This window comes from Periplaneta americana, chromosome 11 (assembly GCF_040183065.1).
Source record: "Periplaneta americana isolate PAMFEO1 chromosome 11, P.americana_PAMFEO1_priV1, whole genome shotgun sequence".
In the NCBI taxonomy this organism is placed as follows: domain Eukaryota; kingdom Metazoa; phylum Arthropoda; class Insecta; order Blattodea; family Blattidae; genus Periplaneta; species Periplaneta americana.
Window position 1 is genome coordinate 74,692,505 of NC_091127.1, and position 14,204 is coordinate 74,706,708.

Consider the following 14,204-nt stretch of genomic DNA (forward strand, 5'->3'; position numbering starts at 1 on the left):
TTATAAAATATAATATATACTTTATGAAAATAATATATAAACCTTATGTATTTCCTATTTCAATATCGGAAGGAAGGTGTTAATTTTTTCAAAAGAATACGATATCGAAAATATAAGGCTACAATACATTTTATCGTCTGCTGGGGAAAGGGTCTGTGATGAGCGATCCTGGTAGTTAGCAACTATCTATGGATGCATATTTCAACTGTCTATGTTTGCATATTTAGTAAGTATTGAGCTTCGCAACTGTTTATACTAAATTGTGATAAAACCTTATAAAACACACAAAAAATAATTTTTGTAGGGATTTTTTGTCAAAATAGGGATATTTGTTACGGGCCATAGGGATTTTTCGTTTGAGGAACCTGTCTGGGCATCTCTGCATAAAGTTGCATGCTGCTAAGCAGCTGGAACGGCATGGTAACAATGGAGGAGCAAGTTGTGTTTAACAGGTAAACAAAAGCTTGAGTGATAAGATTGTTAGTTATTTATTGGTCATTGAGTGAACTAACGGTGGTCGTAACTTTTTTCAAGTCGATTAGTGATAATTAAGAATGTTGTCATTGTAGGAGGGTGCGACATCGAAGTTTTAAGTAATAGAATATTATTTGAGGTTAGACATGTGTTCCTTGTCAGATAACATAAACGGTGCAATTATTTGTATTATATGTCTCATAGTTATCCCGACTGGGTAATGGGTAGCTCATTATGGGTGACCTGTGGATAGTTTAATTAGAAATGAATAAATTACATGGAATTAGGATATCACTTTAAGGTTAAGTTAACCGTAACCACCATACACAGTCAAGGCAATGCAAGAGGAAATTCAGTCGTTAAGGAAAGTGATTGAAATACTAAATGACGAAATCTCACGAATGAGAGATATAAATAACCAATCTGCAAATTGGAAGGATGGAGCAAACGAGTGGACCAAAGTGCCAGCATGGGATAGGAACCGACGATACTTTGCCCGAAAGCAAGATGGACGGGATTTTCCTGCAATCAAAACTACAAACCGGTTCTCTATACTTCAAGAACAAATGCCAAAATGCGAGGTCTCTGCAGAAGGAAGAAATTACATACCTGCATCCAACTTAAGAAAATCCAGGAGAAGTAAAAAAGGAAAAGCAATAATCTTAGCTGACAGTCATGGGCGCGAGTTAGCGAAGAACATTAATAATGAAGACTGCATTCCATGCATTCCAAAAGTAAGTGCCATAGTGAAACCGAATGCAAGAATTGCCGAGATAACAAGTGGAAGTGAGGTTAAGTGCTCCGATTACACACGTGAAGACTGTGTTTTAATTATTGGTGGATCTAACGATGTGAATGAAGGTTACCCTGAAAATGTTATTCAAAATCTCGAACAGACCCTAACAAAGTTGTCCCACACGAATGTGGTAGTGTGAAACTACCTTATCGTCATGACATGTACCCTAACTCATGGGTTAATAATGAAATCAAAAAAATAAATTCAGATATAACCTTATTGTGTAAGAGATTTAGCAATGTTAAAATTATAAACACCTACGATGCAGATAGGAAATTGTACACCCAACATGGACTTCATTTTAATAGACGAGGAAAGAAGATACTTGCCAATGTGATAAGTAGAGCAGTACTGAATCTACTTACTGAAAAGATTGAAGTAGCTCGGTCAGTGGATTCAGGGGATTCTCAGTCAGCTGATTCAGAGAATTCTCAGTCAGTTGATTCGGAGGGTTCTCAGTTAGCAGTTTCAGAGAATAATCAAGCAATAGGCCTACCAAAAAATTGAATAGACTAATAGATAGTAGCCCCCATACTAGTGAGCCATTATACACTGAAAAGATAGGAAAGTCCTGCACAAAGTCCTTTGATCTTTATTATCAAAATGTCAGGGGGCTTAGAAGTAAAATTAATGATTTTAGATTGTCTGTTCAGTCAGGTGATTATGACATTATATGCTTAACTGAAATCTGGCCAAACAGTAGTTTCGCTGACAGTGTAGGGAATGATTACTTGGTATTTAGAAAAGATAGAAACTACAACATATCTGAGAGTGAACGTGGTGGTGGTGTACTTATTGCAGTTAAAAGCAATATCCTTTGTACTAGGGTATGCGAACTGGAAACTGAAGAAGAAAATATTTGGGTCAAAATCAAGTTAGGGAACAATAAGCTAATATATATCTGCACTGTATATTTTCCACCTCGCTCTCCTATAGAAGTATATAGTGATTTCTATACAAACACACTAAGTGGTGATGCCTTAAACCATAATGTCTTCATTATTGGTGATTTTAATATTCCTGGTTACAGCGAGCATGTAAAAGATTCTCTGTTTACTGAACTTGTTGATTTTATGGATACTGCTGAACTAGAGCAAATTAATAATATTCCCAATACAATGGATAGATACTTAGATCTGGCAGTAACTAATATTAAGACTATAAAGGTTAGAGAAGTGAATGCAGATGCTGTATTAGTCAGTGCTGATCCATTACATCCTGCACTTCAACTCGAGTTATTTTATTCTGCTAATACGCAGTTTAATAGGAGTAATCATAACCTATTACCTCCATCCTACAACTATAAACGTGGGGATTACTTAAAGCTATACAGCTTACTTAATAATACTGATTGGTCTTCTGTCACAGAGCAGAATGATGTCAATAACGCAGTGAATAATTTTTATAAATTATTAACTAAAGCAATGGATGACACAATCCCAAAATGTAAACAAAGGAAGTACAGCTATCCCACATGGTATACACCCGAACTCATAAAGAAAAAAAAAAATACAGGCATAGGCAAACATATAAAAAAAACAGGGCCACTATATCATTTATACATGTTTGATACACTAAGAGCTGAGGTCAAAAATGATATTCGTAATGCATTTGAAGAATATACTTTAGATGTTGAAAATTCTATGCTTGATGGAAACTATGAGGCCTTTTGGAAATACACAAAAGAGATGCGTAAATCTAACAGTAGCTTGCCATGTAATATGAGATACTTAGATTGCAATTTTGAAACACCTGAAGAAATTGTAAATATTTTTAAGAACTACTTCCAAAGTGTGTACATACCTAGTAGTATCACTTCTGAAGTTACCATTGAACACGAGTCTTGTGAATATTTTGATTGTATTAACATTAATGTTATTAGCGAAGAAGATATTAGTGCAATTAAGAAACTTAGATCGAAGAAATCAGTAGGGCCAGACGAAATCCCCCCATATATTGTAAAGGGGTGTAAAGAAAGTCTCATCAAACCCCTATTGCGTATTTATAATTTATCTCTCAAGTCTGGGATTTTTCCTGATAGATGGAAAATAGCCAAAGTTTGTCCAATTCATAAGGGCGGAGACAAGGAACTGGTTAATAATTATAGGCCTATATCGATATTGTCCATCTTTTCAAAACTTTTTGAATCTATTATATATAAATACATTTATTTCTCAGTCAAAAACATTATTGACGACAAACAACATGGTTTCGTTACTGGTAGATCAACTTCATCCAATTTAGTATGGTTTTGTGATTATGTCACTGAAAATATGGACATGGGTAATCCAGTTAATGTAATCTACACAGACTTCAAAAAAGCATTTGATACTGTTGATCACTATATATTGTTAAAGAAGCTTGCCAAATACGGGATTAGTAATTCTCTTATAAATCTATTTAGAAGTTATCTATTAAACTGCAAACAGTTCGTTGTCTTCAACAAATGTCGATCTGAAGAATTTACAGTGACATCGGGGGTCCCTCAAGGATCAAATCTGGGTCCACTTTTATTTTTATTATTTATAAATGACCTACCGAACTCGATATCAAACTCACTATGTTTAATGTATGCTGATGATGTCAAAATTATTAAATCTTGTCCTACAGCTAATGACTGTCACTTGCTTCAGAGAGATCTAAATGAGTTATACGAGTGGTCACTGAAGAATAAACTGTATTTCAACTTAAATAAATGTCATTATATTATATATACTAGGAAAAAAACTTATTTTACTTACAGATACTCAATGGGTGGGGAATTCCTGGAAATGACTGACAAGGTAAAAGATTTAGGCATAGTATTCACTTATAATATGGATTTTTCCAGCCATATACTTGAACTTGTGTCTCAGTCGCTTAAACTTCTAGGATTTATCTATAGACATACATCAAAATTCTCCTCTCCAGATAGTTTAAAAATTCTATTTTTTTCACTAGTTAGATCAAAACTTTAATATTGCAGTACTGTATGGAACCCCTATCAAATTAAATATATTAACAAAATTGAGAGTGTTCAAAAAAGATTCATCAGATTTTTGTTTCTTAAATCATTTGGTTACTATCCCTCCTGGAATAATGAAAGTAGTATCTCGTACTCATCTCTTTTGTCTCTCTTTAATTTTGAAAGTTTGCAACACAGAAGAAATAATATTGATATAAAATGCCTCCATAATTTATTAACAAGTTCTGTAAATAGTCATCTACTGTCCAGGATAGCAATACATGTACCAAGAGAGAACTGTAGGACCAGTAAAACATTTAATTTAAACTATGCTAGGACATGTTATTATAAGTACTCTCTGCTCCTTAGAATCTGTTCCTTCTATAATAAACTGAGCAATATTGACATCTTTCAGGATAGAACCACACTCTTGAGAGAAATAAATACCGGTAGCATTCAAAACACTCCATAAGTATTTTACTAATAAATAGGTCTTAACTGGTTTGCATATTGTATATTTGGTCTTCCTTCTTAAATTATTTCATATCAATTATCATTACGAACTCGCTCCTAATTCTGACTTAACGTAGGTCTAGCCCCTAATCAGTTTTTGTATTATTGTTACTAATCTGTGACTAGTTATTTGCATTTCATGTTTTCTTCATACTGTAAATACTTTTGTTTTTGTTAACCGAGATTTACATGTAATATTTGCTTAATATCTTTTGTTTAGTATTGGATTGTAACTGTTTAAATTTAATACCATTATTATGTACTGTATTACTACTGTTATTTTCATTTTATCTACTCTGTAATTACATTGTTGAGTGGATTAAATAAATAAATAGTGGCTAGTGCGCTGGGCTTATAAGGGAAGGAGGCTCGAGTTGAAATCCCTCAGGTCTCCCAACTAACACTCTATATACATCTCTGGATTCACCCATACTTGCTACATGCCCTGCCCATCTCAAACGTCTGGATTTAATGTTGCTAATCGTGTTAGGTGAAGAATACAATGCGTGCAGTTCTGCATTGTGTAACATTCTCCTGTGACTTCATCGCTCTTAGCCCCAAATATTTCCATAAGCACCTTATTCTCTAACATTCTTAACCTGTGTTCCCTCTCTCAAAGTGAGCATCCAAGTTTCACAACCATACAAAACAATTGGTAATATACTTGTTTTATAAATTATAACTTTCAGTTTTTTTGAAAGCAGACTACATGACAAAAACTTCTCAACCAAATAATAGCAGATGTTTTCCATATTTATTCTGCGTTTAATTTCCTTTCGAGTATAATTTATATATGTTACTGTAACTCCAAGGTACAATAAAATCCCTCGTAGCTGGCACCAAAATAATCAGAAATACCAAAACAACGGCACTTTTGGCTAGGGCAAAAAAAAAAAAAAATTCATGCAAAAGGGAAGAGTCAGATGCAAATGTGAGCAGGCTAGTTTTCGTGGATCGCACATTGTTTATGCGTGAAAACATAGACAGAAAAACCCGTTATGTCCCTGGGGTAGATTAGATAGCATCAGTAAGTTGCCTTTTGGGTCTTACAAACAATGGACAGAGCCAATGTCTTTAAATTTACCACTTGAACTCGCCCATTTCGAGGGGTTGTTGGATGAGTCTAAATAGGAAAATGTGAAATTCTGTTTCTATAGCATGTAAAAGTTTCATTTGTGTGATAAATAGCATGATGACTACTACCGCTAAGCACAAGAGGAACATTTTCATACTGAAGCAAGAGGTTGAATTACTCGAGAAAATAGGGAGAGGAAATACGAACAGGTAATTTTTTTAAATACAGTACTTAAATTACCCGGCAAAATCTCGTATCCAGAACTTGCTTGATCTCATTGGTATCAGTTAAGAGGGATTCTACTGTATTTGAATTTTTCCACCTCTTCAATGAATAAATTTCAATTTTTATATTTCCATTTCGTACTGTATTCTGGTCACGAGACAATCATATACTTCGAAGTAAAATTCCCGTGCTTTCTCTAATAGTTTATGGATTTTCTCCTAACATATTCACGTCATCTGCATAAACAAGCAGCTGATGTAATCCATTCAATTCCAAACCCTCTCTGTTATCCTGGACTTTCATAATGGCATATTCTATAAGAGCAAAGTTAAAAAGTAAAGGTGACAGTGCATCTTCTTTCTGTAGTCTTCAGTGAATTGGAAAAGCATCATACAGAAACTGGCCTATACGGACTCTGCTGTATGTTTCACTGAGACACATTTTAATTACAAACTAGCTTCTTGGGAGCACCAAATTTAATAAGAATGTTATACAAAACTTCTGTATTAACCGAATCATATGCCTTTTTGAAATCCATGAATAACTGGTGTACTGTGCCCTTATACTCCCATTTTTCCTCAATATCTGTCGAATAGAAAAAATCTGATCAATAGTCGATCTATAAAGTCTTAAAACCACATTGAAGGTCCCCAATAATTTCATCTACATAGTTAATCTTCTCAAAACTAAATGAAATAAATCTTTGTCTTCAAGATAATTCTTTGACTGTCCTCAATGCTGATGACAAAATAAAGGGGTTTGAAAGAAAACTTATTTTGTGAGTCAGTGGTGTAAAAGAGAAAATATTCATCATTTCCAACCCTAGAATCTTTTTAGTGGAAAATAATCTCAACATTTAAAAATAATTATGTGATGACATATACTCTCATCTCGAAACTCTGAAGTTACAATTAGAAAAATATTTTCACTGAAGTTACAATTAGAAAAATATTTTCAAACTAGTACATATGATGACTTTTCATGGATTCGCGATCCTTTCCATTGTGATATTGAAAATAAACTTTCACTGAATGAAAGAGAACAGTTAATTAAACTCTCGAATGATACTGGACTTACAATGAAATTCGAAGGAAAAAGTATGGTTAATTTCTGGTTGTCAGTAGCAGTGAAAAGAGAACTATCCAGAGGTGCTTTAAAAATTATAATTCAGTTTGCTTCTATGTATCTATGTGAGAAAGGGTTTTTATCACTACCTGAAATAAAAACAAAATACAGAAGTCGACTTGATGTAGATGCTGATCTCAGACTTTAGCTCACCAGCATACACACAAATATTGAACAACTGTGCAAGGGTCAGTAGTCTCATCCATCACATTAATTTGAGTACCAACTACGTTTATATATATATTTTTTTCAGTTAAGGTAGAGATGATGCAAATTCTATTCTAAAAATAGATGTATAGTATCTAAAAATGAATTGATATCCTTTAATTATTAAAAAATAATTCATATTAATCTTAATATAAAATAAATGGCATTATAATTAATATAGTTTTAAAAACGTAGATATATTAACTGATTAACATATAACTAAAAAATGAAAAAAAAAAAAGTATAACAACATTGTTTTCGAACAGGGCAAGAGTAGGGTGGTCCGCAGAACATTTTAACTTATAAAAGTGGTCCACACTTTAAAAAAATTCGAGAAACGTTGCACTATGTGAATGATACAACACTTGCACATCAACAACTATTGTATCGATAAAGTAAATAATTATCTGGATACTTATCGAAATACTTAAGGTTTATTCATATGTTCATTATTTGCAGACTTGGAAACTGTGAAGTTTGTAAAGAGCAAGAAGCAAAGTATACTTGTCCAAGATGTGAAATTAAGACATGTTGCTTAACATGTGTAAAGAATCATAAAATTGAACTTCTGTGCAATGGTGAAAGAAACAAAGTTGCATATAAACCCATTTCGCAATTCACAAATTTGGATCTTCTCAGTGGTATGTAAGAGTGTCCAATGAAAGAATAAAGTGACGTAAACACATGGATGTGGTCCTCAAATCTCTAGATTGGCTCTTTTGTTTGTCACGCGAATAAATTTATTGATATTGGAGTTCTGTGCTCTACATCATTTTATTCTTTTGCTGGACAGAGTATCATTTTTAACACAATGCTGGATTTTATGATCTAGTTATTAAAAGAAATGGTAAAATTCGCTTTTAGTACAAATAATTATGGCGGATGGTGAGCCATTGTGGCGTTTTTCCCCCTGGATCAGTAATATCATACCAAAGCATTTGGCTGGCCACCATAATTATTTGTACTACGATTACCAAAAATAATAATGTAGACGAATATTTAAATGGTCTTTCATGTAGTTAAAGAACAAAAACAACATGTAGATCTACTTACCTAAACTTAAAGTTTTCTACATGGACTCTTGGGGTTGAGGTTCTGCCGTCATTTTCCATTTGTGGGAGTTGGAATCTTCTACTAATAGTCTACCAGAGCACAACCAGGATTTTACAAGACAGTGGATCAAACTGACTGCAAGAGGAGTCTAGTTAAATTAATAAACATTAAGTCCACAATATGTTTTACCAAAAGATCATTTCTGATTGGAGTTACAACAAATTTTGATTATGAGCCGAAAGCTTTCACACAATGCTGTAGGTATTGCTATCATGTTAACAGACGGTAAAAGGGGAAGATCGTCTGGTTGATTTTTAACATTTCAAGTCCATTATGCTACTTATCATATTGCTGATTACTACTGCATTTTCCAGCCCACAGCATAAATAAAGCAAGGGTCGATGCCCTTCTTAAATAAAGCAAGGGTCGATGCCCTTCTTAAACACAATTTATTGTATATAATAAACTTTTGTCTACATTATTTATTTTAAATTAATATTAAATGTTGAAATACTTTTATAGTTTAAAGAAAACCAAGAGTGTTGAGCACGATCCCAACTTATAATTTGGATAATGATTTATGCTATTTCTTGCATTCACTGCAGTAGCACATATGCACTCTTGTGACCTAGATATCAACATAATATGCGAATGGTTTGTTTAGCTTAGATATAATTTTATCAGGGTATCAGTTTCTTTGGGTTACCAGAACGTTTGATTTGTTGAAGTGTTTTTTTGTTTTGCTTTGATTAGTTGTAGTTCCAGTTTATTTTGCAGCTCAGTCGATTTCCTTCTTCATTTACTCTACTTTCTTGCCTTTTAACCAGACGTATCTTCACATTTGCTGTGGTATAACACCATATTATACGAAATATTTAAGTGTCAGATTTAATTTGTATTCCTTAAACTTTTCCAGCTCAGTGGTCTAAATTCAAGCCCAATTCGTACTATAGCTACTGTCACAGATTCGAAACCACCAATCTCCAATAGTAAGCATATTAAAAGTTCCGTAGTATAGCTCGCGCAAGGAACAATTACTGAAAAGCAGTGGTGGCGTTGCTGTCTGTTTTGACGTGTGTATGCAGGCACGCCGAAGGGGGGCGAGAAGTGCGGGCCAAAGGAAGTACTGTCTCTTCCAATAAGATTAAAAAATGACATCGCTATGGAAATAAAGAACATAGCAAGAGAAAAATTCGAAGCTAATTAAACGCGCAACGTATGTTTATGAATGAAATAATAATACCGTGCGATACAAGACACATATTCACATGCAATGGAACAAACTAAAGTCGTACTGTAACTATCACAACGCAAGACTGATTCTATCGATGTCATTTCTCTTTCGACTGTACTCTTGAATATCATTCAAGCTATTTCGTGACCTTTCCTGTCACCCGCTCTTCCTTATCACATTGTTTCATTCACATTCCTTCCGTCAGTACTCCCTGCTTGCGAGATTTATACCTATGTACTATGCCTGTTACTGATCTATAAATAGTTATGTGGACATATTAAGTACTATCGAAGATTTAGATTAGATTAGATAGGTCTAGAGTTTAGGTCCATGATTAGAGGCCTAAAGGCGTTTTTAACTGGTTTTGTGTTTATTATAAATTATTGTCGCTGTTGATTGTTACACATTGATATGTTCTGTTTCACATATGTATTTATTTTGTTATAGATTACAGATTATTAGAAGAAACAACGCGCCATGTGGACACGTATGTCAGAGATCCATCAAAGCAGTATACTGCACTAAACAAATTGCCTATTGTAAGTGTTCTACCATTTTTATAAATTAGATGGTAGTTGAATTTCACATAATATTCTCTTTTGTTATTCTACATATATCTATGCATGTTCAATATCATTTAATGCAATTATAATTATGTTTCCTTCAATTTAAAACAACACATCATTATTATCTGTCTAAAAAAAAGAAATATATGAATTTCTTATGAATTGATTCATAAAGTTTATCCATGTGAAACAAAATATTACCTGCAGCTTTGAAGTGAAATGTGCGAGTTCTTAAATGTAGATGCTTAATTTTCAGAATCTCTACAAACTACGTAATGCAGCACAGAAAAGAGGAACAAACTTGTGCTTTCTTCCACACAACTTCAGTCGCAGTAAAGCAAACTCAACATATTTTAACTGGAAGGAACAATTGATATATTGGAGGGTAGAATGGATATTTCCTCAGGCTGGCAATCTGAAGTGCTGTGGAACAAGGTAACGGAATAAGTAACCATTTAGCGGAATGGGAATCCTAATATTTTTAGGCCTCGCAATTGTTTCCTTGTAATTCAGCACGTAGATATACAATGAAATAAATATACTGAGTGTTTCAAAAATGAATATCGGAGTTTTAAGGCGTTGTAGCATTTATTATATTTAACGTACAATTATAAATAATATATGAAATGAAAGAGCAACTCAAACAGTTTTGTACACGTTTCCTCTGTCTGCAAGTTGAACAAGTGAGAGAATCTTTCACGTGTAATCCCAAGAAATCTGTTCGGAAGGCTAGTCGTGAATTAGCAATTCCAGCGACGTCTGTGTGGAGAATTTTAAGGAGACGCATATGGAAGTACGCGATTGGTTAAACGACGTTGTATCCGACTGCTGGATTGGCCGAAAGGGGCCGAATAACAGAGCTTGTTTCGCATGGTCTCCACGTTCACCAGATCTTACGCCATGCGATTTTCACCTTTGGGGATTCATAAAGGATCGTGTGTATGTACCTCCGCTAGCAGCTGACCTACCAGACTTAAGATAGAAGATTGAAGCAGTTGTTGCAACAATTACTCCAGACACACTGATCAAGGTTAGGGAAGAACTCGCTTATCGACTCGATGTGTGCCATGTGATGAATGGTGCTCACATTGAGCACTTGTAGCAAAACTGTTTGAGTTGCTCTTTCATTTGGTGTATTATTTATAATTGTATGTTAAATGTAATAAATACTACAAAGCCTTAAAACCCCGATATTCATTTTGAAACACCCGGTATAATGTAAAACATCCTGAAATAATATTATATAAAAACACATGTTAATAAAATGATATTTGATTTCAGATTACTGGAAAGTGAACCACTGTCAAAACTATTGGATGCTTATCTGAACCCCACAGATTGCGACCCCCTGTATTTAGACAAACTGCAGTACTATCAGTCAGCTGGACACAGGGGTGTTGTGCTACTTCTTAAAGCTGAACGGAGAGTTGGGACACGGTTTTATCAGCTTGATACATCCCTCACTTTGAAAGAGAATCTTAAGGGGAAGACAATAATAGAGTTTCCAACAGTGTATGTTGTTTTGAAGGATCATAAGGCCGCATATGACATTCTGGGATCAGGTAAAATACATTGAAATTGTTAGGCAAAATATTTGGGCTCTTGTTAAGATATGTAGGGGCCACTGTGAAACAGGCAGTCTGTTTAGAACCAGTACCACGCAGCCAGTAAAACTGTACTGCAATGGAATTGACCACTATTATAATTTTTACTTCTATTTTCGGGCAGGAAATGTGAAATTAAAATATAATCATGGATTTTGAAATATGTTGAGATTTAGTTCCTCGAATTTTGTCAAACTGAGGGTCACATAAGAACAGTTCCTAAACAGCAAATATTGCCATACTAAATGACTTATTTACTTACCGTACTTCATGTTTGAAGGTTATTATAAATAATTTGTAACATATACGAGAAAGGAATCAACATGTCAAGTATTTTGTCTGGCAATACGAAATTCATTGGTTTGACTAAACAATTGATTCACGAGACCTAACCTGAAAATGTATTTTGTTTGACCACATGAAATTATTAGTACTAACTCCGAAAACTTACCTGACTATAATCTTGAATTATAACCACAACAAATAAAATAACTATTACTGTATGTATTAATATGTTCAAATTTCACTAGCTTCCAGTAACAGGCTCAGAAATCTAGTACAATTTCAATTTCATGGAACTCCAGTACCGACAAATATTGTTGATATCTGTCTTGGCTGCCAACATACTAGTTACAAAATCACTACCATTTGTAGTATTTGTCAGTATCGAAATTCGAAACGAAGTTGGCAAAAGAAAATTCAACCTGCAAACTAGAAAATCACCACAATCCACTAGCATATGTAGTAATGGGGGAAAAATGATTAAGTTTCACCTTTGGAGTGAAGTAAGCTGACCCGGACTATACATACAGCTTCTCCATACTTTGAGAATAGAATCTGTAAGTAATTCCAAAACATTGGAGAAATTAAATCTTCAATCGTGAAAACCTGAACTTTCATATAAAGATAACATGTTTTGAGATATCCTGAACAAAGTCTTTTATCCAATAACATTTGCAAATCTCTGTAAAGGTCACTTCTCAGAAATACGCAAAAGGGTTTAGACAGTGTGAGTTACTAGTCATGATGAAGTGAAAATGTTGTATTGAGAATCTATTTGTGGAATTGAAATATGATTAAATTTTATTTTATGACTTTCAAGGGCTACTTAACGAACAAAAATTTGTCTAACATTGGCTAGGTTTATATATGTACGTTAATTCCAAGTGTCATGAAGAGTTTCGAATTGGTTGTTGTGTATGCATCAGCTGAGGTGAGCACCTTGAAAACACTGTGGAAGCCACAGAAAGTGTGTTAGAATTTCACTTCGGGCATTGATCAGTGTTATTTCTTTCGTTATAAAAATATTGGCTTTGGGTAAAATATACTGAGTTAAAAAAAATTGGTAAATTAAAACACAATGAACATTTTCATACTAACTGTTTGATATCTTAAAGGGTGAAACTAAATTGATAATACTTTGATTATAAGAATGAATAAACGCTTTTAATATTGTTTATCATTAATTTTCAGAAGAAGAGGAGGAAGATAGAGTGTCATCAAGGAATGGTGTCAGGAATTGGAACAGTAAAAGCAATTTCTTTTTCAATTCAAACGACTACTCTGATAGTGAAGATGAAAGCAATGCCTCAAATGAAAGGAAGAGAAAATATCCAAAACTTGATATTCCACATTATGATAAACTTATAAGACAAAATTCGTAACAGTAACTACATATAAAAATAAGACTGTACACTCCAGGAAAAATAATTTAAACATTTTATGTTGTATCTTATGCTTCCTATACATAGTTAATAAACGTTTTTGTATTAAAAATGTGTAAGTACAGTGGAGTTATTATTTTTAGATAAAAACAAATGAAGGGTACACGGGAAAAACGATCAAGATCCATCAAAAATCGAAATTGAGTTAATAATGCCATATTATAGTGGAAAGGAAGTACTATCATGTGGTCTAGCTAGTAATAAGAAATAATCGTTCTTGACATTCCAATACGTAAATTTATATTAAATACACACATAAGAAAGTATTAAGTGCTTAAACTTTAAATTCGTTTTTCTCGAAACTTTCTAAAATGGACCTTGATCGTTATTCCCGTGTAAAAAAAAAAAGGTATCCCCGTAACATGCCATGAAGGCACTTGGGGGGCATGGAGGTAGAGCCCCATGCTTTCCATGACCTCGGCACTAGAATGAGGTGGTGTGGTCGGCACCACGCTCTGACCGCCTTTTAAACCTGGGAAAGACCCGGTACTCAATTTTATAGGAGGCTGAGTGAACCTCGGGGCCATTCTGAAAGTTTGACAACGAGAAAAAATCCTGTCACCACTTGGGATCAAACCCCAAACCTTCCAGTCCGTAGCCAGCTGCTCTACCAACTGAGCTACCATATTTTACATAATGTATAAAAATATTTCGATACCTTTCT

The 14,204-nt window shown here is 34.0% G+C and overlaps 1 protein-coding gene across 3 annotated transcripts; it reads left to right on the forward strand.

The window, feature by feature from the left end:
* The first annotated feature begins 332 nt into the window (after window positions 1–332).
* LOC138709098 (box C/D snoRNA protein 1) lies at window positions 333–13,592 on the forward strand. Of its 3 annotated transcripts, XM_069839630.1 has the most exons (7): window positions 415–452; window positions 5,916–6,011; window positions 7,819–8,000; window positions 10,094–10,185; window positions 10,469–10,647; window positions 11,494–11,774; window positions 13,290–13,592. In XM_069839630.1, exons 1-7 carry the CDS (start codon window positions 418–420, stop codon window positions 13,478–13,480), a joined length of 1,056 nt encoding a protein of 351 aa, XP_069695731.1. In that variant the 5' UTR covers window positions 415–417; the 3' UTR covers window positions 13,481–13,592. The 3 variants fall into 3 exon arrangements, with proteins under 3 accessions (XP_069695732.1, XP_069695731.1, XP_069695733.1); XM_069839631.1 differs by lacking the exon at window positions 5,916–6,011 and having other exon boundaries at window positions 333–452; XM_069839632.1 differs by lacking the exons at window positions 415–452; window positions 5,916–6,011 and adding an exon at window positions 947–1,208.
* Window positions 13,593–14,204: the final 612 nt, after the last annotated feature.

Coding starts and splice junctions, on each gene's coding strand:
- LOC138709098 (XM_069839630.1), top strand. CDS start 418: ATGGTAACAATGGAGGAGCAAGTTGTGTTTAACAG. Junction 10,648..11,493: donor CTGAAGTGCTGTGGAACAAG/GTAACGGAATAA, acceptor ATTTGATTTCAG/ATTACTGGAAAGTGAACCAC. Junction 11,775..13,289: donor ATATGACATTCTGGGATCAG/GTAAAATACATT, acceptor ATTAATTTTCAG/AAGAAGAGGAGGAAGATAGA.